General features: G+C 52.6%; 1 protein-coding gene across 13 annotated transcripts in view; it reads right to left on the minus strand.

The window, feature by feature from the left end:
- Positions 1-26,466, minus strand: part of Myo18a (myosin XVIIIA) — a 97,993-nt gene that overhangs the window by 39,720 nt on the left and 31,807 nt on the right. For 4 of the 13 annotated variants that reach the window (XM_026780290.1, XM_026780298.1, XM_026780291.1 and 1 more), the window contains exons 3-16: positions 10,064-10,141; positions 8,789-8,932; positions 7,064-7,151; positions 6,765-6,871; positions 6,491-6,667; positions 5,977-6,190; positions 5,611-5,753; positions 4,692-4,792; positions 3,952-4,015; positions 3,630-3,774; positions 2,097-2,108; positions 1,336-1,512; positions 1,038-1,128; positions 628-820 (exon numbers count right to left, since the gene is read on the minus strand). In XM_026780290.1, the coding sequence (XP_026636091.1) occupies positions 628-820; positions 1,038-1,128; positions 1,336-1,512; positions 2,097-2,108; positions 3,630-3,774; positions 3,952-4,015; positions 4,692-4,792; positions 5,611-5,753; positions 5,977-6,190; positions 6,491-6,667; positions 6,765-6,871; positions 7,064-7,151; positions 8,789-8,932; positions 10,064-10,141 (1,734 nt within the window). Of the gene's footprint in view, positions 1-627; positions 821-1,037; positions 1,129-1,335; positions 1,513-2,096; positions 2,109-3,629; positions 3,775-3,951; positions 4,016-4,691; positions 4,793-5,610; positions 5,754-5,976; positions 6,191-6,490; positions 6,668-6,764; positions 6,872-7,063; positions 7,152-8,788; positions 8,933-10,063; positions 10,142-11,805; positions 11,851-26,466 lie in introns of those variants that run through there. The other 9 variants (XM_005349487.3, XM_005349486.3, XM_026780295.1 and 6 more) reach the window with 5 other exon arrangements.

The raw sequence follows: 26,466 nt of genomic DNA on the forward strand, positions 1-26,466 counted from the left end.
GCCTTCTCTCCATTTCACACAATCATCCTTAGAACTCATGAAGACAGACACAGCCTTCCTCTGGGGGCTTCTTTTATTCAAGACAAATACCCTCCTCCACAGGAGGAAGAAATCCCAGAGACCTCTTCGGGAGGGGCTCAACAGCTAGCCACCATCTAAGCCTTGGATTCTAAGAGAGCTGGACAGGGATCTGGGAGAAGTACCCAGGAACACCTTGAAGCAGAAACTGCACTGTGGCAATTCACAGACTGAAAGGGGGGCTATAAAGAGGAAAATGAGACCTCCGAGGGACTTTGAATATGTCTTCAGCTTCCTGGAGCAGACTGTCCACAAAATTCTTACTTTAGGGGGCTGGAGAGAAGCCTCAGAGGCTAAGCGCACTGTCTGTTCTTCCAGAGGTCCTGAGTTCAATTCCCAGCATCCACATGGTGGCTCACTACCATCTGTAGTGGGATCTGATGCCCTCTTCTAGCATAAAGTTGTACATCATACATAAATAAATAAAATAAGGGAGGCTAGAGAGCAGGGAATTAGTGTTGTATGTGTCCAGATGCCCAGCCCAGGATGCCCTGGCCAGAAGGTGAGCCAGCAGAAGGCTTGGGCAGGGCCCTGATGGCAGCCACCTACCTCCTTGTATCTTTCCAACTCCTGAAGGAAGGTGCGCTCATGAAACAGCCTCTGCAGCCTGTCCTGGGCATAGTTGTGGCACAGCTCCTCGAAGGAGGCTCCACGGGCTGACCCGCCCCTCTCAGGGTTCTGGAAGCCCGGCGTATCCACAATCATCATGGAACAGAGCGAGTGCTGACTGGACTTGAGAGCCCTTAGCAGGAAGAGCCTTACTTAGTCAGGGCTGGATGGGGCATTCCTATACAGTGGGCCCCACTTCCCTGCCTCTGTCATGTGACCAACCCCTTTCCCTACCCAGGGTTCCCTCACTTCTGTGGTGGAAGGCAGCGCTGCCTAAGTCACCATGCAAGCATCAACCCCACTTTTATTAAAGCAGAAAGTGGGGTGCCTCTGGGTTCCGCTTGACTTACCTGTTTACCAGAGAGATGAGGAGAGTAAAGAGCTCACTGTAGAGGCCAGATGCCATGCCCTCTAAGCACTCCATGGCACTCAGTTTGGGGCCTGTGGGGCAAGAGGAGCAGCCATAGCTTCAGGCCTTGGGTCCACCCGCATGCCCAGGGATGCTCTCTACCCACAGAGGTAGCTGACCTGGGGCTCTCCCCCTGGAAGCATTTATTCACTCCCCGTAGTCCTTCCCACCTCTGGGAGGGCGACAAGTCCCAGACAAGGCCTTCCAGTCCTACTCATTAGTCAAGGGACCCCAGGTACCTGGGCCCTCTCCCAGGCCGCTCTCCTCGGGGCCCTGGCGGAAGGAGGTGGAACGTTGCAGGGTACCACCTTTAAGTTGGTGCTTAAAAATAGCTGAGGATAGCTCTTCCAGGCTGCAGCCCAGCAGGTATGCAGCTTTCTGGGCCCACTCGTGGCGGGCAAACTGCTTGCGTCCAGCTGTGGGGCAACAGGGAGAAGAGATCTAGCATCTTAGGTACACCTTAGGACAACCAAAAACCACTGTGACTTCTGGCAGCCTCACCCCATAGGATGGGGGAGCTGGCATCGTCCTGATAACACTACTTGAGCTCGACATGAGAACAGAACACCCAGCGGCTGCCAGTTCTTTCAGAGTCCCTTAGGGGAGGAAAGAAGAGAGGGTCCTAAAAGAGGCACTGACTCCACAGGCTGCCACTAGAGGGCGCACAATCAGTTGCAATTTAATCCAGGGGTGTATAGCTTGAGTTGGGTGAGGACAGGGTTAGAGGAAGAGGAGGCCCACCCAGCAGGAGCACCAGAGCCATGAGTGCCTGTAGGAGTTTAGCAAGAAAAGAGCAACAGCACCTGTCCCTTCCCCAGATACATTAAGACACCCCACCCCCCCTGCCCTAAGGGAGACCATAGACACCTTAATGGCTCAACAGTAGGGAGGCAACTGAGCCGCAGGGAAAAGGGAACAGCCCACACAGACATATGCGCCTGAGCCAACATGTGCCTAATCACAGCAATTAGGGAAAGCTAACAAGAAACAAGGTTTTTACCTTCAGCAGCTTCTGTAAGGCAAAGGACCAGCATGCAGCATGCAAAGAAAAACAGTGTGTTAGCAAACAGTCATCAACTGAGCCTGCCAGGCCCTCAGGAAGGGACTGTGGGAGGTAGGGGCTTATGAAGATGAGCAGGCAAGAAAGCACGATTGCATTTGGCCCTGAGATACAAAAGTACACAGTCTCAGAGGAATGTGTTTGTGGATGTCATCACACTGACAGAGAAAAAGACACACAAAAGATTTCCTACAGTACATGTGGACACACACATACACCACATGCCTGCACACTTGTGCAACCCGCGCGCGCACACATACACACACACACACACACACACACACACACACACACACACACACACCCCGGGAAACACTGGAAACTTAGGCAAGAACGACGCTAGTCAACACTCAGCATATTCCACCTGCAGTCACAACTGAGAAGCGTCAGAGGAAACTGGGGTCTGATTCCTCAGAACACGAGAACCTCTCTCAAGACACAATCACACGCCTTTGCTCTCTCTTGCCCTGGAGACTTAACCCAAAGGTGGTGCTTCTCGATGAGGTGTCATCTACCGGTATCATAAACCAGACACCCTGACACTTGTTCCTGCATGCGCCCACAGCCACCAATGCGTGCCAACGCCTGCTAAGCAGCACTCTCTCACATCTCCAAGAAGACAGCAAAAGCCAGAAGTGTCGTGCAGAGCCAGCACCCCCTTTCCCACGGCTGGAGAAAAAGGGGGTGAAGAGCTGCTACCATCGTGGCCCTTCAGCACAGTATCCGAGGAAGAGAACGGTTCTTCCAAGTCAGATTGTACCCAGCCATCCACAAGCATGGATCCCGAGTGCAAAGCTAAAGTCCATCCATCACCGGGTGCCTGCTGCCCCCTAGTGACCTCCACCTTGACATGCAGGAGAAAGAGCAGCAACTACCAAACCAGTGACCTGGAAGATGGGGAAACTGGTCTCAGGAAGCCCCAGGTTCCAGATATAAAATGGGAAGGAAAAACTGATATTCTGGGGGCTCAGTTCCATAGCTAGCAGGCTCTTCTTCTACCCTCAACACAGGGCTTCTCTTTAGACCAGTCCCCCCATGAGAATGAGCCCAGTGCCCAGAAGCCCAGGGAAGCACCAAGACGGTCAAGCAGGTCCCTACACCCCGAGGTCCACCAAAGTCAGTTACCGGTTTGCTCCTCAAGGGGCTCTATCAGGGAGGGAATGAGAAGGACAGTCACTCCAGGCACTGCTCTGAGGCAGGACCTTCCATCCCTCAACCCCACACCCTAGCTGCCCACCCCGCTGCTCACTGTGGTCTGTCTTGACAGCTAAGGCCAAGCTCAGGCAATCATGGGCAGAGATTTTCCTCTAGCCTTCAGCTCCGATGTGGAGAACTGAGACAGGGTACAAGCCCAAGTGTGCACGGGGCAGAAGGTTGTCTGGTAACAGCTAAGTGTGCAGGACAAAAAACGAACCACACACATGGGCAGGGACCTCAGAGGCATTCTGGATAACAGGACAGGCTGTCTGTTACCTTTGGTAGCTCCAGCCGCCCCCAGGTGGTAGATGGAAGCCAGTATGAGCCAACAGGCCTTCTGTTCCTCGGTAGAGATGGCTAGCACCTTCATGGCCGCCTGTAGCTTACTGAACTGCTGAGCAGCTTTCTGCTTCTCCTCGGGCTGAGGAAAGACAGGGATGCTGCCTCTGAACCTCTGATGCTTCCCTTCCAGCAACCCCCATACCGCTGGACCTTCTGGGATTGCAGGGCCATTCTGGAACCACCATGGGGAACCACCTGCCAATGGAAACTTCTAGTCCCAGAGCCACCGACTCGGTCCCCACAGCCCAGCTCTCACCTTGGCCAGTGGCACAATTCCAAACACATTGTTCTCGGCCAAGTGGTTCAGGTGAAGCTCTGTCCTAGGGGTACAAACGAGGCGTCAGCACGAGGCTTGATCCCCAGGCCAATGCCCTGTCCCTCTCAGGGGTGACAACTAACTACAGCCTCCATCACCCCAGTCACCCAGCCAGATCTGCCACCTTTCCTAACTGGACTGGATACCTCAGCAGACACCAGCCTCCCTAGGAGAAAGGGTACAGTCAGAGCCCTGGGAAGGGGCGGGGAGTCTGCCTGAAGGCACATCTAGCCAGGCCGGCCCGTGCCTCCGCTGTGAAAGGAGCCAGAGGGTGCCTGGAGCCACCTGCTTGCCCTTAAGCAGGGAGCCAGTCTGAAGGTATATAGGGAAGAACATGGTAGGGCATCCCACAGGGAGCTGAGGGCCAGCTGGAGGGTACGGGAGGAGGCTTGGCTTCCAGACCAGTTCAGATTACAGCAGCTGCGAAACTGCAGGGAGCCATGCCACCTTCGTCCAGGTAAACTTCTTCCCCAGACCAGAGATCACTGAACACTGAGGATCCAGCATGATCTCAAGATTTAGGGCCAAGTAAGTCCTAAATGGCAAGGCCAGAGTCTCTATCATCTCACCATCCCGAGGGCCCAGCTCGGAGCCAGCACACAGCTGGCAATGGGCACAGGGCACGGTGGGCCAGTGAGCTGGAGTCCAGAGTCCCGTTGGAGCACACCTTCCCATCTCACCTGAGCGTGCTATCACCACAGGCCAGCAAGTAGTAGAAGACGTTGAAAGTGGCCTCGCTGGCCGGGCGTCGGGCCACACGCAGCTTCTCCAGGAGCATCGTCTGTGGCACAGCGAAGATGAGGAAAATGGTCACAGCCCTCCTACCCCTCAGCAGGAGGAACCAGGCCCTGGTCCTCCACGCCCACGGAAACATCAGAACATCCTCTTCCTGGGTGCTCAACCACCTACCACTTCACTCCAAGATCAGAAAAAGGTAGAAACCAGAGCCCGGAAAAGAAGAAGGTCCCCAGCTCCCAGAATGGTGTAGGGCGGGCACTACCATGGCCAGCACCCAGGAACCAGCCTTCCTTGGGCAATAGATGCTTAAGGCAAAAAATTTCATTTAGGGGAAAGCAAGATGGCTTAGCAGACAAAACTGTTTGCCACCAAGTCTAACAACCTGGATTTAATCCCTAGGACCCACATGGCGGAAAGAAACAACTGACTCCAGAAAGTTGCCCTCTGACCTCCTTATATGTGGCACAGCATGTGGGTGTATGTGCATATACACACATATACACAAATAAGTGAATAATTTTTTTAAAGAAATTTTATTCAACAAGGCAATGATTGGTGCACCTGGGCCCTTCTTTATTGCCAAGTGTGTAGCACTAGCCTGAGAGAAGCCCTAAGTCCCTGCGTCTCAGAAAGTCGGCAGAGAGGGATGGGGATTCCAGCAGTAGGGTGTGGGCGGAGGAGAAGGGCAAGAGGTCTGGAGGGCAGAATGAGGGCAGAATGGAGACCAGCCCTGCCTCTGCTGTCACAGGCCTCCATTTCGCCAGAGTGGAGTCCAGTTAATGAGGCACTGGGGAGCCTGACTCCTAGGGCATGAAACCAGGGGTCCGTTTTTGCTTCCTAGGCCTGGGCAATGCCCCTTACCTGAATGGATGCTGAGGCCACCTGGCCAGCTTGGTCAAAGTCCAGGGAGAGAATCTGGGAGAAGCGGGTGGCACTGCCATTCATGATGGTAGGGCTGTTCCCGAAGGCTTCCAGGATGGTGTACAGGGCCTGCCACTTCTCCACTGCAGAGCACAGGCCCAGGGGACATCAGAACAACCAGGGGCAGCTTCCCCGCAAAAAAATGGGGCAGCTCCAGGATGCCCCAGACAACAACTGCCCGGGGATTGGGATATGTGAGTTCAGGGGTTAGGAGCCAAGGCTAAAAGAGGCAGCATCGAGAAGGGCCACCCTCCTTTCCCCACGCCCCTCCCCCACATATCTGCTTTCCCTGTTGCCCTGCCTTACCAGAAAACACCTTGCTCCCGCTGGTGCCAGCAATGGTGGCCAGATACTGCACCAGATGCTGAAAGCTGGTAGTCTTGCCACTGCCACTGCTACCCAGAAGGACAATGGACTGGTCCTGGCGGCTCATCAGCATTGCCCGATATGCAGTTTGGGCCACAGCGTAGATATGGGGTGCCATGTCCTCCCGCCGACACCCCTTGAACATGTGCATCACCTTCAGCAGGACAGGCACAGAGTGAGGGGGCTTTTAGAGCTGGGCCCACCTCATCTCACCTCTAGGACTTGCACATTGCTGTGCCACCACTCCACAGATGCCCAGGTATTTTCAAGGCAAGGTCATGCATGGAAATGCAGACACCCGCCAACTCTATTTATTAAAGATGGCAGGATAGCCTTCTGTCCCCACCCTCTTCCCAAGGTTAACTATGAGAGTGGGTGGGAACCCAGTGGACACTGGAAGAGAGAAAACCAGAAAAAGTAGGATGCAGGTGGGTGGGTCCCTAGGAAGGCACACCTTCTCTGAATACACAGCAGGGGCACCTCGGGGGCTGAGGACAAGCAAGCTAGGGCCAGCGTAGGTGTGTAGCAGGCTAGCCCCATAGCGCTGGCGCAGTGTGTGCAGGACGCTAGACTCGTTGAGATACACCAGTGAGGCTAGATCTTCTAGGCGGTCACACGAGGGAGCATTAGCCTGGGAAGAAAGACCAGGAAGATGCAGATCCCATCTCCATCACAGGGGACGGGCTTGCCCTGTCTGTGTCCTTCCTTGCCAGCAGCTTCCTTCCAACCTTCTCTATGTCGTCTTCATCCACATCCAGGATGGCTCCATCGTGGTCCAGCTTCACGCGCACCTTCCCCTCAGGTAGGCTGAGCTCCTCCGACTTGAGCTGGCTGGCTGCAGAGCAGGGATAGTTGGACTTGGGCCTGGGAAATTCGACTATTCTCCTTAGGCCTTCTTGGTCCTGCCTTCTTCCCCGCTGGCTCACCAGACCCTCCTTGCTCACTCCAGCCCTTACCAGAGGTAGAGGCATTTTCCGTGCCAGCCCTAAGCCAAGCCCTGCATCCATCCCAACCGGTAGAGACTCACCCAAGGAGAAGCCATCCCTATGGACCAGCCACACCTTCTCCGTCTCATACCAGGCTTCTTCGGCTGCAATCTGCTCTTCTGTCTTGGCCTGTCAGAGGGAAGGGAGGAATACACAGACATTGTATTGAAATGTAGAGAGACAAGGAGAGTGGAAATAAAGAGACAAGGGAGGAGCTATGGGCAAGTGGGAAAGTTGGTGGGAGACACAGGACAAGGGGGAGAGGGGAGAGAGATCAGGAAAGGAGGGAAGAAAGCCAGGGGTGTGGAGGACAGACAGTGAGATTGGGATTTATACCAACTTTGAAGGCCCAGGGACATAGGCGCACTGTGGCCAAGAGAACTGGTTCCAGGAAAGTAAGTCACCAGGCTCCACCTTCAGCTGCTCTATCTCCTCCCTGGGAGACTGTGAGATCTGCACCCTGACTCCTGCCCTGAACTCTGGGCCACAGTCATGGGTTCTTTCGAACCAAAAGAAAGGCCTCTTCCCCTAGGCTGGGAAGAGCCATTTTCTGCATCCTAGGATTCTGTCTTGTGGAATGACAAGAAGCCCTGGGCTCTGGCTTGAAGATGCTCTATGTGGGCAAGGTGATATTGCCCTTCTCCTCTACTTGGACAGTGCTGACTTGTCAAACACAGGGAGCATAGGAAGGGTGTGAAAGGGCTGGGACACCCCCGAGGTCCCCGGATATCACCAATCAAAATAAGCATTTATAACCATTGTCAGTGTGGGGCTAGCAGATCTGATACCCTCAAATAAGAACATTTGAGCTCGGAAGCTGTGGCACAAGAGGAACCGGGACGAGAGACCTAGCTACCATGGTTATTATGCCCCACGGCAGCATGTGGGAAAATGTCAGCAATGTGATGACATCTTGAGGGAGGCTGGCCATCCCCAGAAGTCCATTTCTCAGGCTTGCACTGGCTGCAACTCTCCCCAGACGGCAACCCCCGCTCCAGATTCTTACCCTAGGTGTGTCCCTTTCTCATGAGACCCAGAACTGAGGCAGAGACACCACTCTGTGATACTGAACCCTGGATGAGGGCTCAGAAAATGGCAAGAACATATAAGCAGAGTATTCATTTTTAGATTTGAAAGGGTGGGAGATCAATAGGCTAATCATAACAAAGTGGTCAATGTTTTCATCTGTCAAAGTGAAAAAAATTTTAAATACTTGGTTTTCATCTTTTAATATTTGAAGGACTGATTTGGTAGTATTGACACATGCCCTTGATCCCAGTACTCAGGAGGCAGAGGCAGGCCGATCTCTGAGTTCAAGGCCAGCCTGGTCTACATAAGTAGCTCTAGAACAGCCAGGACTACATAGAGAGACTCTCTGTCTCAAAAAAAAAAATCGCCAGGGTCTTGCTTTTTACAGATTACATGAACCAGCTGAAACTTTTGTCTCCAGTGACATGTTCTATGGCTAAGTGTTAGAGTGACATCAAAGGGTCATGGCCTGTCACTAGCCTCTTTAGGGATCATCTGAGAACATGTTTCTCACAATGACCATGAGGTGGAGACAGAGACCAGCTATCTCATCTTCAGGCTGGGGCTGAGGGTCTTTTGGGGTTTTTTTCTACCCAGAGCGATTTGGGCTTCAGTGGCTAAGAATCACATGTGGCAAAGCTGGGGCCATGATGCTCCTCAAGGGCCACAGCTGCACCATCTCAGCTCCCCTGGGTCCCCTACTACAGAGTGGGAACCTGGAGGGAAAGAGGCCTTACACTCCAGCAGGAGGCCCGAGCACAGACGCCAGCCCAGGTGTAAGGTGGGGGTGGTGGGTTGTCACCGGAGAAAGCAGAGGGCTCCTGGGTGGGGCAGGAGCACCCTACCTGGCTGTGGGCAGGAGAGGCGGCCTCAGGGTCCAGCTACCAGCAGCAAGCAAAGAGAGAAAGAGAGAGAAAGGTGAAGACAGGTAGAGACCACTGCAGGTCCCCATCTGAGAGACACCCCTGGAACAGTGAGCCAGCACCCTGTTCAAGATACAGCATGGAGGTCAAGAGCTCTTGCCTGGGATTAGGGTGCTGGCCAGGCAAGAGAAGCCAGACCAGAGGCGGTGGTTGGGGGTTTTTGTTATCATCAGACCTCTCAGAGACAAGGCTCTTGGGGGTCACTCCTTGTGGTATCTGTCACTCAGCCTCTAGCTAGTCTCTCTTGGACTGGCTGTGCAGTCCATCCGGAGTTAATCTCCCTCCTCCATGCTCCTGGCAGATCAGGCCACCTCACAACACCCAAAGCCTGGACCCCCTGGAATCCTCCTGCTTTTATCCCAGGACATCGGCCTCCCTGCGGCTATCGAATACCAAGAGAATGCGGTTTCTCCTCTCTCTCTAAACACATGCCCAGCGAGTACCACTCCCCATGCTAAGGGCTAACACAAGGGCACCTACAGTCTAAATCTAAGATGCCTTCTTCATGCCCCGTGGCAAACAGAGGCATCATTCCATTCCACCAGCTCCAACTATAGGGCTGCCTGTCAACTGCCCAGTCCCTGAGCCAGCCTTCACCTCTACATTACAGCCTGGTTACTTAAAACCCTCAACAGCCTTTCTGGAAGAAATGGGAGCCAGGTGAGCTTTGAATGTTGCCAGTTAGAAATGAGAAGGGTTAATATCTCCACATGGGTCTAGACACTGGACACCAAAATGGGAAATATGACTCCTGCCTTGCCACACACCAGGCCCTAACACCGATGAGTGTCCTCAAGGCAGGAGACCAGGGCTAGAGAAGGGGACTAGATCCCCAGCTATGAAGGGCCCCTCCGTGGTCATGGCCCTGGGCTGTCTGGAGTATTAACACTCCACAGAGTTCAGCTTTCCAGAGCCATTGTGAGGGTTCGTGGACAGTCACACAGTTCCCTTCTATCCCCTCTCTCTCTTTGTGTCTCCCTTCACACACACACACACACACACACACACACACACACACACACACCCACACACACACACACACACACAGTCCAGGGACTGGGAACCCCCACACAAGAGAGGTGGCATTACAGAAGCTGTGAAGATCCTCTCAAGTCGCTGGTGTGCCTCCTCTGCGGGACTCAGCCGGACCTCAGGGTCAGCTCCTGTCTAAAGGTTAAACCACTATTAGTTCTGGCTCAGGAGACAGCAGGAGGCACCACACACCAAGCTCTTATCCCGCGGAACTACTGAGACCCAATGCAGAAGTGGAGCAGCGTCCGGGAGACAAGCCAAATGCTAACTTGTGTTTTAAAACTCTATGAAACAGAAAAGGAAGAGGCAGATGCCTGTGAAGGCTGGGGTTACTTCTTTCTACTTCCCTAACCACTGTGAGCTCTAAATGACCCTGTTACCCCTCCACCCTATTCACTCTTGTCCCAGGATGTGCAAGAGATGAATTCCAGGCCAGGATAGCCTCAGCTTCCAACTCCACCCTCATGCATACAGAAGATTCAAAGAGCCAGAGGGAGCAGGCGACAGCCCCAGACAGGCACATGACAGTCCTTGGCTACTTAGAGGTTCCCTGAAAGACTGGAGTTCAGCTCCTACCCCAACCATCAGAGCAGAAAGTCCCTGCCAACTGTTTCCTAGGGGCCAGGAACACTCTGCCCCAACAGAACAGGCCAGGAGGATGGGGAGGTGTGGCAGCTTGGCTTTCCTCTACATTTGGCAATACCCAGAAGGAAAGGGGGCAAGGCCACTTCCAGGAAAGATGGCTCCCAGGGGAAACAGTCAGTGAGTGCCTCAAGGTCCCCGAGGCTGTGCCCTGGCATCAACTTCATCCCTCTCCTTCGAGCTACTAGAAACTCGAGAAAGCTCGTGTCTTTCTCTCAACATATCCTGTGAGACCTCAGCAGGACCCGCAAGGCCAAGGAGCTTGAAAAGAACAGTTTCTAGTGCAAGCCCAGCTAAGGCTGGTGACGATGGGGTAGTGCAGACACAAAGGGGTTCACTCTGCCTACCTGCCACCTAGGCACGGGGCTTCCCAAGAGTCCCATGGCCAGATCTGAAGAAGGCAGTGATGGCATTAAGAAGCCTCATCAGTCTCACAGTCAGCCCTACCATTTGTGGGAACCTGGAGCAGATTTGGCATATAACCTATAACACATTTTATCAGACAGCCACCCTCCAAAGCAAGTATCACACTTGTTTGTAATTCAAAAATCCAAAGAGGCCCCCAAACAAAAGGTTTTTCTCTTAATTATTTTGGTGGCAAAACCTGTTAATCTTTTATCCTCCTACCGCAAGAATACTCATGGGTTTGCTTTGGAAAATATGTATACCATAAGACATTCCAAAATATAAAAGTAACTAATTCCCAGTACTTAAGGCTTCACAGAAGGAAGGGCCCACATTATAACTCCCCACTTGACAGAGAGGCTCCTGGCGGTAGACCTGGCTGAAGTCTTCCACGAGTGTGGCTGCGGTGTGAGCCTGGGCCACCTGACTTCTACCCTGCACTCATCTGCCCAAGCTCTCATCTTTAGCTTTAGATGTGGTGCCTCAAGCTGGCCTTGTATAGTTAGAGACCAGGTCTCCAGTCTCACGGGGAGGCCTGCAGCATGCTGGTTAGCGGTTCTCATCAGCACCAGGCCAGAGCCCATTCTAGCACAGGGTTAATGAAAATCATGCAACCCCTGGGTCAGCACATAACCCTGGGCCGGCCTGGATCACGTGAGGCTCCTTCAGGCTGGAGGAAGCCACCATGAGGGTGCTTAGCCTTCAAGCAAGGGTGGTGAGGGACATGGGAGGTTAGTGGCACACTCGGGTACCTCCTGACGCACACCGGAGTCTGGCAAGTTGGCCTGCTGCTCTCCAGAGTGGTTCAACTTCAGGTCAGCAGAATTTGGGTCAGACAGCCCTTGTGCTGGGACTGGGGAGGACTGCTTATTTGGGGTTTCAGGCTTGGCTGGGGATCCTGCTTTCTTTGGAGCATCCACCACATCTGGGGAGCCTGGTTTTCCAGCGGAGCCTGGCTCCTGGCTGGGGGCCTTCTCTCCTCTCCCAGGAGGCTGCTTGCTGCGGGACTTATGGTCCTTGCCTCGGCCCCGAGACATCAGACTGCGCAGGCCCACGGACAGCTCGTCCTTGACAGCCTCCTTCTTTGTTTCAGGCTTTGGTGGAGCAGGAGGAGGAGGCGGTGGTGGCGGGGGCTTGGGGCTAGAGGCTGCCTTTTCTCCCTTCTTGCCTCGTGGTGGGTGCTCAGGGGACTTGGCTCCTCGGCCTGGAGGCTCCTTGGCATGGCCAGGCTCCTCACCAGGCAGCACCTTGCCCACCACCTTCCTCACCACATTGGCCACCCGGTTCCGGGACAGACCTTGGGCCTCTTCATTTGGGCCTTCGGCTGAGGCAGCCCCCAGGCCATTCATCGTGAGTGTGGCTTCCGGGCTCTTTGCTCTCTGGGAAGTCTCTGAGGGTGGCGGGCTGGTGGCAGGCTGGGGACTTCTAGGTGGACCACTGCCATCCTTAGTGCTGTTCTCTAGCTAGAGTCACATAAACACAAGTAGACATGAATAGCAACCCGCATCCCTACCCAGCTCATGCATACAGGACACAAGGGGTGCAGCCTCAGGCCCCAAGACAGAGCTTCCATTCACGCACGGAACAACACACAGATCCAAAAGCTCCCCTCCCCCATCTCTCCACCTTCTAGAGTCTAGACATGCAGACAGAACGAGTACATCGAAAATCATCCCACTGCCCACCCCCAGAAGGTGTGGAGGGAACTGGAGACAGCAACACAAAGGGCCCCAGAGCCCAGCAGCACCCTAGAATTAAGTCTTTATGTCAGGGTCACAGCTGACACTCAGCAGGGCTGGAAGGTGAGGAGGTCAAAGTCTCAGGCCTGTCTCCACCAGTTTCCTGCGGTGGCATCCCTATTTCTTCATCACTCAGTTCTCTAGACAGTCAGAACACAGCCTGACCAGCCTGAGGAAAGAAACTGACAAGATACTCCTCTTGAGCCAAGCTTCTCCCTCAACCCAGGTCCTCTGCTCTGTGGCCACAGTCACAGTCACCTTTACCCGCTGCAGAGACCCCAGTGCTGGTGTTGTTCCCTCCTGCAAACTTCCCACGGGTTTAGTCCTACTTCCCAGAGGGCATATGTGGAAATGATGGGGGGAAGGGGAGGCAACTCGGGCCCACAAAGGGTTAAGTACCCCAGTAGCCACAGCTGTACTCCCTGGAGAGCAGGGTCCTGGCTCTGCTGGGTAGCTGAGTAGCTGGGCGCTGCCCAGACTCTGGGCACCCAGGAGTTGCCTGGTATACGTTGGCACTCTCCATGTGGGGTTTCCACCCCCTCCCTGACACTCTGCCGGGAACTGGCTGAGGTGGCCACTGGGAAGGCCATGATGGCTAATGGCAGGGCAGAGTTTCTTGCAAAGCTAGCCACACTGCCTGGGGAGGATTCAGGTCATTTCAGGGCTGACCAGTGACGTGCTACTCACCGAGCCGGAGCTCAGGTCTCGGTCTCCCAGCTGCTATGATTTTAGATCACACCACTGTGATGATCTAGCTGCCATGCCTGGCTACAGGCTCACAGATGACAGACCGACCACATGCCGAGGGCATCTCACCGCCTAGCACAGCTGAGTCAGAGGCCTTAGCTCAGGCCTCTGCTCTAGGGAGGTTCTGCTGCAGCGGTGAAGGAGGGGGGCTGGACTGTGGCTCTTCTAAAGCTTTGTAGGCCAAGAATATTCAGGGGCATGCCAGGGTACTGTGGAGCTAGCCATGGCACCAACTGCCAGGTCTTTTCTCCCTTCTGACTCCTGGCTTCCCTCCTCTCCCCTCAGTGAAGATGACGTCATGACCGTAATTGCTAACACACACATAGTATTTTGCCTGCTAGACGCTCCCCTAAGTACTTTACGTGCTATTTTTGAAAAAGAAAAGAAGAACCTTCCTCACATATCTCAAACCACAGGTTAGCCTTGGCCCTCCAGGACAGTTTACAGGGCCAAAGGAAGCCACACGCCTGGCTAATCAAATCATCCCAGGAAGTAGGGGCAGCCAGGACAGCTATCATTTGGGGCGAGGAAGCATTTGTGCTCCAGTTTGCCCACCCTGGCAATGACTGCATCCTCTCTTGGACACATCTGGACTACTGCTCAGAAGATGTGTTCCCCTCACCCTGTACAGGTCCAGCTTTCTTCAAGGCCTCTGTCTCAAGGTGGCAGGGGGATGGAGACATTGGGAAGCTGTGGGCAGCCTCCGGGATGGGGTGGGGTGGAAGCGGCAGCGGCAGTGGCAGCTGCAGAGAATCCCTCCATGCCCTTGTCTCGAGCCACCTCGTGCAGGCTGAGAGTCCCAATAGCTGAGCTCTCATTTTGTCAGTGCTCACTGACCAGAGAGTTTACCCACCTAACCCTGCCTGCCCAGAGAGTCCAAGAAACCAAAGCTGAAGGAAGGCAACTAAAGGGAGCCGGAGGGAAGACAGAGGGGTGGGCCCCGAAGCACCGTGGCTTACCCCCCACTCCATACACCTGGAGTAGAGTCACACAAACACACACATTGCACTTTGCACCCCATTACTGATAATTCCCTCTAACCACACCAGCAACACTGGAAGGGATGAAGCCAACCCATCAGAGACATGTGCACACACCCATACTCATGTATACGTGCACACACACACACACACACACACACACACACACACACATCTCAGGGAAGCACTTACGGCCCCTTCCTCTTTTCCAGGAGGGCCAGGTTTTGGCAGAGATTTGTCCTCCTCCTTAACCTAAGGGAGCAGACAGAGAAGTCACTGGCAGGTCCAAGTTGGGAGACCTGCTACTCAAGTCTAGGATGAAAAGATGGAGGGGTCTTTCTCTCCCTGAGAAGCAGAGCAGTGCCGGGGCTGGGGGGTCTGAGGAAGGCATAGCTTTTACTTATGACTGAAACCACGCAGAGACAGTGTTTTAAGAACTAAGAGTCTTCATGGAAGTAAAAGCTAAGGATGCTGGGGGGCTCAGTGGCCAGCCCACTGGGGCTGTCAGAAGTCCATATCATGGCTTGGGGTCACAAAACTGCCAGCCATGCAGATGGAGGAAGGAACCCCAAGATCAGGTGAGGTATGGAGGAAAGAGACATGCCTGCCTAGGGTCAGGGTTTGTGCTACAGCAGGAGCGGGTAGCCTGAGTCAGACAGGAGGTGTAGTCAGAGGAAACAGCAGGCCATGGCTGCCTGGGGAAAGACTGAGGATGTCGCTATGTAGATGCTTTGAAGGTTCCTCCTGTTCAGAGACTGGCTGAGAATGGACTCCAAGGTGCGGGCCCACTGTCAGAAGAGCCTGTCCTTCTAGATCCTCTCAGCATCTCTCCCTCCTAACGCCCAGGCAGGCCCAGGAAATTTGGTGGTCCTTCTTTCTCCAGGCAGCTCTGTCCCTAAGCCCGCAGCACCCCCAGCCTGCCTTGCTTTCCCTGCACAGTAGGGGAGACAGGCGACCTTAGCAACATCCAGAATCAATTATCCAATAGCAAAGTGAGGCTGTCCATTTTCAACCAGGGTCCATGGTCAATTTTGAGCTCCAATTAGCAGTGCCTGGACACTGTCCAGCATGATGGTCACTGCGGTACTGAAGCTGCATCTTGTCCATGAAGCATATTCAATGGGTCCAGAGTTCAGTTAGCTCTCCCTGACATGGACAGTGGGAGGCTGGCAAAAACTCACAGAAAAAAACCTTTCTGCTTCAGAAACTGGGGTGTGTGTAGAGAAGGGGAAGGGAAGGGCTGGGTAAAGAGGATATTTGCAGGGTGGCTAGGTCTGCACCTGCTGCCCTCCTCACCCCTCCCCACAGAAATCACACCATGCATTAGCCCCCAGGCACACAGGTTAGAGGATAGCAAGTATTCCCAAACCACACAGACACTTCCATTAGTGCGCACAGTGCTGTTAGCTTGGTTTCAGATATGACCCAGATTCTAAGTTCACTCTGAAACCCTCACCAGCTCCAAACCTGTCCTTTCTCCAGTAGCTTGTGTTTGGGGTCCCAAACGGTTATCCAAGGGGAGGGATTGGGAACCTTGGTTGCCCACCAAAGTGTCTGGGACACTGGGCTCAGGTCTGAGCTCAGCTCTAGATTTAGCCTCAGGCTGACTCACGCCCCCCTCCCCCAAGGTTCTGGCTGCTGTAGGTCATTGTCCAGCCAGAGACTGTGCATGTGCACAAAGGCATGCCCAAGGCTGCCACAGCTTGAATTTCTCTCTGGACCCAGATGCCAATTGGCCTGGTGCCCCCACTCTCAGCTCCTTTCTTCTGCCCACCTCAGCCCCCAGACTCAGGGAATCTGAGTTCCCAAGGCATCAAGGCCTAGCCTTTCCCAGAACCCCACAGTCCCAGGGCTGAGTCTGAGCCACAGGCTGTAGTAGGGTGTGGAGCGGTGGCACAAAAGGCGGCTCAGCTTACAGAGGTGGAGCTCAGGGAGGAAAGTGACTCAGCACAGGGGCTCATCCAGACAGAAAAGGGCTCCCAAAAGCCGCTGTGCCCCCAAATGCACACACATGCTCCAATCCATTGCTACCTTCACCATGCCAAGCACATTAGAGAACCAAGATTTTGAAATTCAACTTCCCTTTTGCTCCCAAAAGGCAAATCGCGATGAAAAGGCCATAGTGCTGAAGGCAGCCTGCACCCTGAGTCAGAGAAGAAATAGGGGCAGGGTCTCTCAGGGACTCCGAGTCTTCCTAAGGGTCAGGACCCGCTGGGACAAATGCTGTAGGTGACAAGAGGAAAGGAAGATGGAAGGAAGGAAGTTCACAAACCCAGGTCACACGCTTCAGCGTGAGGAATGAACTGCTGGAAAAAAAGAAAAGCAAGGTGGGTACAGAGCGAGAACATCTAGACGGGGTACAGGGCAGAGAACGTCTAGACGGGGTACAGGGAAGACAACGTCTAGACGGGGTACAGGGAAGAAAACGTCTAGACGGGGTACAGGGCGAGAACGTCTAGACGGGGTACAGGGCAGAGAACGTCTAGACGGGGTACAGGGCAGAAAACGTCTAGACGGGGTACAGGGCGAGAACATCTAGACTGGGGAGCTATGCATCCTCAGATAAAGCTGCTTCACCTCGCTGGGCCTGCTGGAGAAGCAGGGGCCAGACTGGTCTAGACAGCGGATAAAGTCATTTCCAGATCCAGCACTGTAGGGGTTGGCGGGTGGAGAGCCACCCAAGCCCTTGATTCTCCAGGAGGCAGAAACCTTCCAGGAACGAGAGGTGTATAGGGTGGCAAAACTCTCCCATTTGCTGGTCCTCCTGACTCTCGACGCCAGAGTGTGCCCTTGCCCAGGAGATGTGTCACCAAAGAATCACTTCGAGTCAATGGAAATGGAGATCTTGCTTGTATCTATAATTGACTGTGATGAATAAATAGTTAGAAATTGGTTTTGTTTGGAAATGCTAAGGATGAAAGCTAGGGCCTCACACGTACTAAGCAAGGGCTCCACCTAGGAGCTATGCCCTAGTCCTTAAATTTTTTGTTTTGTTCTGTTTTTTAAGAGAGGGTTTCTCTGTGTAGCCAGGGCTGTCCTGAAACTCACTATATAGATCAGGCTAGCCTAGAACTCACAGATCTGCCCGCCTCTTCTCTCCGAGTGCTAGGACTAAAGGTGTGCACCACCACCGCCCAGCCCTCTCCACCATTTTTAACTGGTTCTGGTGACTTCTGTCTTACTGTCCAGCTAATATGCTGCCATTTAAATTTATTTAATTAACTCATTTGCTCTTTGAACTCACGTCCAAGTTTTCCTATTGTTTAGGGAGGTCCCATCTGACCCAGAAGACATCTGGCTCCTCCCTCTGCTCCAGCTGCTCCAGGGAGCATCACGCTGACAGCAGGTGAGGATCCCCAAAGGACATTGTCGCTTCCCTGCCTTGGGAAAGAACCATCCAAATCTCTCCTCTTTTCCTTACCACGGCTTGGGCCCAGGAGCATGCTATCTTCACCCAATAGTGAACAGAGCTGGTGGCATTGCCTCTGTAACAGTCACCCCAGATACAAAAACGTATTTCTCCTAGAACTAGGGACTTGCTGTGGAGAAGGGGGTTCCTAGAGCAAAGGACTCTTGCTCAGACACATTTCTGCTCCAGGAATTTCAGCCATTTCTCACACCGATTACTGAATGTGGAATGCCCACACCGAGATGGGCCCTATACGAGGTATTTACCATCAGCTCCCTCATTTACCCGTCCACCCATCATTCCATCTATTCACGTGTGTGCACTCACCCACACAGAAAGGTATGGAGGCCAGGGGTTGATATCAGAATGTCTTTCTCAATCATGTCTCCACCTTGTTTCTTTTAACTTTATTACCTTTATTTATGTATGTGTGTATTTGAGAGTGAGTGTACACGCACGGGCTATGGTGCCCGTGCTATCAGAGGACGGCTGGCAGAGTCAGTTCCTGCCTCCTTCAACCACGTGGGCCCTGCAAACCGAGTTTCTGAACTTGTAAAAGGGAGACTCCAATATGTCCCCATCGCCTTCTGAGGCCCTGGCCACCTCTCTCTCTGTGTCATTTCTGACCTCTTCCCTTGGAAGAAAGGAAAGGAAACCACCACTGCGGAGCGTTCTTCTGAGCCAGCCCAGGATAGGCACTTCATCCCTCTCTCTCCTGGCGCAGCTCACTTTATGGGGAGGGGGGGCAGAGTTGCCGAGAGGTCCCCACCAGGAGGGGTCTTGGTAACTATGTCATTCTCTGACTAGGATTCTCTCCTAGACAGGACTCTCTCTTACCCTTCACACCATTAGACACAAGTGTTTGTCACATGACGATACTGGAGACGGGTGGGGGCAGGGTTTTGGCCCAAAGCTCTTTCCCGCATACGGAAAGAGAATAAGGCTTGTCCATGCTGATTCTCAGAGGTGTGCCACAAACAGGAGAGGTGAATTCCCAACTTAGCAACCATGAATAGAGAGCAAACTCCGTGCCTGGGACCCAGCTGAGAAAGGCGGAGCCTGGCTGAAAATGCACCATCTTCTGGTCCAGCCAGCCCATCTGCAGGAATGTATGTCCAACGAGCTGACTTCAAGAGACAAAGAGACCCCACAAGCTCATGCAAGCATTTTTTCATAGATGCGCTCCACAAAACAACTTCAAACTGCAAACAACCCACAGGCCTAGAATCAAGAGACGGTTAGGAAAACGATGGCTTCAGCCCAACACATGGCTGTGCTGCCATTTAAACCGACAAAGATGTGGACAATGAAACCATATGGAAAATTCCACACAAAATGACATCAATCAAAAGGAACCAGAACATAAATAGCATGCAAATAGTGATCATGATAATTTTGGGAATGGCGTGAATTAGACACAATGGACGCACTTGCTGTTTATTTTGCTGTGCATTTGTTACTTACTGCTTGTTTTTATTGTAAGGATGGCTAAATAGTCAATAAAAAAAGAAAAAGAAAAAGAGATAAAAGCTAGAGGCATTTGTTTTCAAAGGGGAGAAATCTGCTGAGAGTCTGTCTACCCCCAGCCCCAAAGGCGCCTGTCATTCAGGGAGTCGAGGCTGGGTTTTACTCTCCCCAGTGCCAGCACCTACCACTCTCCCATAGTACCACAGTTCCCAGCACCCACATGGCAGCTCACAACTGTCTATGACTCCAGTTCCAGGGGATCTGACACCTTTACACAGACATACGTGTGGGCAAAACACACACATAAAAATAAATAAATCTTTAAAAAGAAAGAAAGAAATTAAGAAGGAAAGAAAAGAGGAGCTCAAAGACCCTAAGAATAATCCTATCTACTGGGTAGCTCCTCAGGCCAGGAATGCCCAGTCCGGGCAGATATGTTAAGGCCTATGTGTCTAAGCCAGGCATCCAAGCCCCAAGAGCATCAAGTAACTCCCAGAGAGAGACTGTGTCTAGAAGGAACCAAAACATGAGAAGCCAAGATAAGTCCCCAGCCTGTCCCCCTGTGCCAACACTGGCAATGCTCTTCCTTCTCAAGGAAGCCCAGAACCATCTCCTCTCTCTTCATTCTGAGGCACAAAAGGCAGCTCTCAGGAGACTCTCCTGGACAATCTCAAGTTAGCACCACCTAACTAAGCAATAGGGGTGGAGAAAGGAATGAAGGAGAAGGAAAGAAATAATAACAGCAGCAGGAACGTCCTGTTTGTGGTGCTGGGGAATCAGCCCCAGGCCTCACACATGCTGGACAACCAGTCTGCCACTGAGCAACGCACCCAGCCCCGACAGCACATCTTTACTGAGCATCTTCTTGGCGCTAGGCACTGTGTTGCCCCAAACAAACATTGTCCCAATTGATGCTCACAACATCCCTTTGAAGCAGACATGAGTTTTGTTTTACAAATAAGCAAAAGGAGCCCCAGAGGATCATATGACTTTCCCAGGGCCTCACACTCAGATCTGTCCTTTACCACTGGCTTACTTTAAGGGAAAGTGGCCAGCCTTCCCCCATACCTCCCCATCATGCATCAGCAGCAACAGCTTGGGTAGGAAGCAGTGCTTTCCATTGAAGACCTGGCTCTCCACTCATGACCTGAGCACTCTCTCCAAAGAGCTTCTTTAGTGAAGGGGAACTCTGCAGGGGACAGCCTGAAGGCCACACTGTCAGTCAGCCAGAGGAAGAAAGGAAGAGGAGCTAGCCCTCAGGGTCAGCCTCTAGCCAGAACCCTCCCCCACTGCAGGGCGGAACAGAAAGCAGCAGAGAACTCTGGGCCGCTGCCCACCAGCCTGGAGGAAGCAGGTGCGCTGGGATGACTTCCTGCAGTTGCAGAAGGGCCAGGGCTTCCTCTGACAGACAGACAGGCCTGCTGGAGGCCTCCCCTCCCTGTGGACACTCAAGGCTTCTCTGCAGGGCACTCTGCCATCTGCTAGCACCATTTCCCATGGCCCTGAATCTGTGACAGTCAAGGTACTGGTGGCCTGGGTATCAGGAGGGGGTGGGGAGTAGGCCACAGCAGAGCAGGAAGCAGCCTGCTCACAGAGTGAAGAGCTCTCTCAGGCACCACCCTGCTCTGCCCACACACACCTCCACAACGGTGCCAGTTTGGGAGCTGGGACAGGGCAATTCCTTGGGCATGGAGAGATGCAAACGCTATGGGCACATCTCAGACTCCTGCTACACCTCCGCACTAGGCCAGCCCACACTCTGCCAACTGCTGACTCAATTGAAAACCTTACCCTTAGTGACTGGGGGAACAGAGGGGAGGGCAGGGTGGCCTGGGAGGCAGCTATGTCTCTCCTCACTTGCTTTTTTAAGGAACTTACTTCTCTGGAATAATCTCTGCTAAAAGAGAGCCATGTGCGGGGAGAATGGCTCAGTAGGTAGAGACGCTTGATACAAAGCCTGAGGATCTGAGTTTGGTCCACAGAATTCATATGGTGGAGGCACAGAACTAACTTGCACGAGTTGTCCTCTGACCTCTGAACACACGCCGGGCGCGCATGCGCACATACACACTGACACACACACACAAAACTGAAAATAAAAAGGTTTCTTTAAATTAAAATAAAAAGAGGCTCACAGACAAGACATCCCTGAGATGCCACATGTGTCCCTTCTAAGTATCCTGGGTACGGGAATAGAAGAGGCCATGCTGGGTTCTTCCTGAAGATAGTAAGAAGACTCCAGCCAACTTCAAGGACCATCCCCTGTCAAACCCCTTTTTCTGTCTAGAGTAAGAGAGGAGAAGGGGGTCACAATACCAGCCCAAAGCAGGACCAAAGTCTCCAAAGAGATGCTTGGGCTCGGGCTTTAGAAGAATAAAAGCCTCCATAGCAATCATTACTGTGGGCAAGGCGTGCCTCGTCTGCGGGGTGGCGGATCAGCCCCAGGAAACTGAGGTTTAGAAGATGATTCCCCATCAACACTCCCCAGATCGGGAGTCAGGCGAGATATGTGGCTTGCCTCTTAGAGGTTTTGAGGCAGCTGGAGCTGTGTACTACCCCTTCAACCAAGTAACTGAGAGAGGAGCCCCAGGGCGGCACCACCCCTTCCTAGCCATCTACTGCCACATCTGGGGAAATAACAAGACATCTTCCTTTTCTAAATGAGGAAACATTATGGGGATCCCAGGACATTTCCTGGGTTGGGGGTCAGAAGGACACTCACCCGCATGGCCTGGCCTGGAGCAGCCCAGAGCAAGGAGTCTCCTTCTCTGCTGCTCCCGTTAGCTGCTCAAAATAGCACAGGCTGCAGCCCCGCCCCTGGTCCCCTCCCTCTCCCAGGCCCCTCCCGCTGCAGCTGCCCAACCCTGCCACGGCTGGGGAGACAGCAGAGGCTGGAGGACTGCAGGTACCAGGTATGCTCACAGCCAGAGAGCAATGGGGTCTAGGTGGAGGAGAAAGGGGGCTATTCAAATAAGGGTATGGGATGAGACAGTCAGTGTCCTGGGGTTAGGGACAGAAGACAGAAAGGGTGGCACTTTCCTTCTGACACACACTCAGGCTCCTGGACAGCTGGGCTGATACGGCCCCTAAAAATAGCAGAGGAATTTGAGACCTGCAGCCCCCGGCCCCACAGGCCGAGACTGAGACTAGCACGCACAGGCTCTCTCAAATCACACACACTAGCAGGCATGAAGGCCATCACAGCGCAGGGGACTTGAGAACACTTCAGTCATGGGTGTTGATGCACACACACACGTATGTATGATACACATACATACATGTATACAAAACATTCATACGCATAAAAGAAAATTAATAATCTAGGTGTCAGGGCACATGCCTTTGATCACAGCACTCTAGAGGCAGAGGAAGATGGAGCTCTGTGAATTCAAGCCTAGTAGTCTACATAGTGAGTTCCAGGAGCTACACAATGAAACCCTGCTTAAAGTAGGTACATAATAAGTAAATCTAAAACAAACTTTTATCATTATTATTATTATTATTATTATTATTATTATTATGGAACTGTCTATAGAGCTAGTTCCAGAACAACCAGGACTGTTACACAGAGAAAAGTTGTCAAGCACAATAGCACATGCCTATACTCCCATTGCTGGAAGGAGCGAGACAGGAGGATCCCTAGGACTTGCAGGCCAGCAAATCTAGCTGGACTGGTTAGCTCCAGGTCCAGTGGGAGACTGAAGATGTAACTGAGCAGAAGAGCACTTGCCGGGCACCTGCCAGGCCCCGAGTTGAATGCCTGGCACTGGGGGAAAATGGGCAATGTTGTCTAGTATATCAGCCTTTCAGTAAACTATCCTTATAGACTGAGATTACTAGGAAGCTAAAAGGGGGTGTGGGTGCTATAGAGGTGGCTCGGTGGTTAGGACCACCTGCTGCTCTTCCAGAGACTCGGGCTCAATTTCCAGAACCCACGTGGTAGCTCACAACTACCTATAACTCCAGTTCCAGGGGATCTACGCCCTTTTCCTTCACATATTCATTTCCACACCCTCTTATACCGAAGGTACACTGTCCCCACTATGATGGCTCTGGGCCTTGCTGCTTGATGACACAGCTTGGTCCTGCCCCACCAACACCACAGGCTCTCTTAGAGGGTATCGGCCCCATCGGGGACCGCCGCCAAGCTCAAGCCTAGGCATACATGCATGAGGAAGGCCAGGCACCCTTTGCAGCTGTGTGTTTGCTTTTTAGATCTTCTGTTTGGAACTATGTCAGGCTATCCCTCACCTGACAGCATGCCTGCATCCAGTAGCCTCACTTCCTTCCAATAAAGACTTCTGCAAAGACCCGAGAAGCACACAGCCAGCCTGGGAGAGGAGTGCCCAGGGCAGAACAAGAGAAGGTCTTCTGCTAAGCGCAAACTTTGGGCTTTCAAACAGGGTCTTAGCATCTTGGATTGTGGCTGCCGCCTGCTTCAGCAGTGCCCCAGATGACATCTGGGTGACCGGGATGCAGTCTTGCTCTGAGTTACCAGCAGCTGTGCTCCCACTGTACCTCTTCCTGTGGGAATGACTGAGTTTGCTTACACAGGGAAATCATCCCAAAGTAGTCTCACTTCCCCCAGGAAAAAGGCAGACTCTTAGGTGAGAGAGAGCAGCCCGAGACCCCGGAGCCCACTGGGTTTCACCGGTTACCACAGTCAGGCCTGCTGTGAAGGTGCTGCCCACACGTTCCCCATCTTAGTGAGACCAAGAACATCACTGCAGCCATGCATCCTTCCACAGCCAGTCAGACCAGGCCTGGGCAGCTCCCCCTGCCTCCAAGCATGGTCATCATGTGGAACCTGCCCGTTCCACTTATCCTCGGCCTTTACCCCGTCCTGCCCAGCTCTCCCCATTCCTAGAGACCCACCCATAGCTCTGCCTTCTTTAGGAGACATTTCTTGCATGTAAGGAAAAGCAAGAAACAAAAGGCTGGCTAGGTAGTGGCAGCATAGGCCTTTAATCCCACAGCACTCGGGAGGCAGAGGCAGGTGGATCTCTGTGAGTTCGAGGTCAGCCTGGTCTACAGAGCAAGTTCCAGGACAGCCAGGGCTACACAGAGAAACCCTGTCTCAAAACAAAACAAAACAAACAAACAAACAATAAATAAATGGCCCGCCCCGAAGTACAGTGCAAAAAGGGATGCTGCAACAGCACCCCCGGGGCTGAGTCCCGCCCGGCTCAGCCTCTTTCTTGCCGTCTGATCTAAGACAGAATTATCCCACTCCTTACAGTAGTATAATATAGTTCCTGCTGTGTGTGGTTGTTGTGAAGATAGAAGACAGCACATATTTTAGCCTATGCTTGACAAATTAAATTGTAGGTGGTAACGCCATAATTAACATCACAAAATTATCATTTGAAACCACAGCCCTCACTGTGTCTGTATCTACACACCGCACACAGGGGCTCCTGGTTACACTTGGGTTGGTATTCTACCGCATACGGAGAGTCACACATTATGTAGGATTCCGACTCTACAGTCATCATGTAGTAAAAAAGTAGGATCCAGTCAAAACTCCCCGGGAGATGGTTCACTGCTCTTGCAGAGAACCTGGGTTCAAGTCTCAGCACCACAAGGTGGCTCACAACCATCTATAACTCCAGTCTCGATCCTAAGCCCTCTTCTGGCCTCCACAGGCCCCAGGCACAAACATGGTGCAAAGACATACATGTAGGCAAAACATATCCCCCACACAAGAATAAATAAATAAATCTCCTAAAATCCCTAAAATGGCTCAGCAAATAGAGCGCTTGTGATTTTGTGTATACAACCCCTCTCTATGCAGCTTCCTGGTCCAGACTTCAAGGTGTCTGAGATTAATCACGGTTTGAAAATATTAGATGATGCCAAAAAAAAAAAACCCAGTTCTTATAACTTTTATTGCATATTGTTCTGAGGAACACAATGAAATTTCCCATCATCCTACTCTGTCCTAACCAAGACATGAGTCCATGGCAACCCGGGTTTGTAACAATTCTGTTGCAGGCTAGAGGCAGATAAACATGGACCTTGGTGCCAGGACAGATTGGTGACTTCAGGAAGACACAACTGTCCAGTGTCCATCACTCTGGACCCCTAATAAACTTGTTTTTACTCAGCAAAATGAATTTTTTGAAGGGCTGTCATTCAGTGCTTGCCTAGTGTGCCCGAAGTCCTGTGTTCAAGAACAAGTACAGCTCCCCCCACCCACGGGACAAACTTGAATGAGTCATTCTTCTGGCTGTTGGTGTTGGGGACATATTTAATTTTATATTTTCTTGAAAGACTTGCTTAACATCACCCTACTCTCCAGCACTAAGCACACAGTAGGTGTTCAACACTGGATTGACCCAACTCATCCAGAAGGTGCAATAATAAGCTGGATGGATGGGGCTGAGTAAAGAGGATCCACATGAAGCCAGAGCTTTAGTACTCTGCCCTGCCATGATGAGGGGAGCGGTCCTTGGCCCCCTTGGTGACTAAGCAGAGTCGTGGGAAGCCTGGTGGGAAGCTGTGAGAGGCTTAGGAATCTGGCCATCCAGCTAGCCATGCAGTGAACCCAACCAGCTAGCCTTGCAAAGAACACTACAGGGAACCACAAGGTCTGGGTCTTTTCCAGCTCCAGAGCACTGACTGCCCTTGGAGCAGGCAGAGGTGGGATGCTTGCTGTTGTAACCCCATCACTCATCCAACCTGGACTGATGCAAGGATGGGTGAATGGCACAAAACGGTGACTTAGCTTCTAAGTCTCTCGCCACAAAAAAACGACCAGCAGAGGAAGGAAGAAATGCACTCTGATAGTTATTATAGCTGAATTGAGAACGTGCTCCTCCAGCAAGGGACACCAACCAAATTCTGGGGAGACTCAAGGGCTGAGAATGTCTCTAAGTGAGGAGAGGGAGAATTAGACAAATGTTACAGACAGCTTGGAGTAAGGCCATGAAAGGGAGTTTTTTGTTTGTTTTTTTATTTATTTAAAAAAATTGTTTTGGGCCGGGCGATGGTGGCGCACGCCTTTAATCCCAGCACTCAGGAGGCAGAGGCAGGCGGATCTCTGTAAGTTCGAGACCAGCCTGGTCTACA

The sequence above is a fragment of the Microtus ochrogaster genome, chromosome 7 (assembly GCF_000317375.1).
Source record: "Microtus ochrogaster isolate Prairie Vole_2 chromosome 7, MicOch1.0, whole genome shotgun sequence".
NCBI classification, from domain to species: Eukaryota; Metazoa; Chordata; class Mammalia; order Rodentia; family Cricetidae; genus Microtus; species Microtus ochrogaster.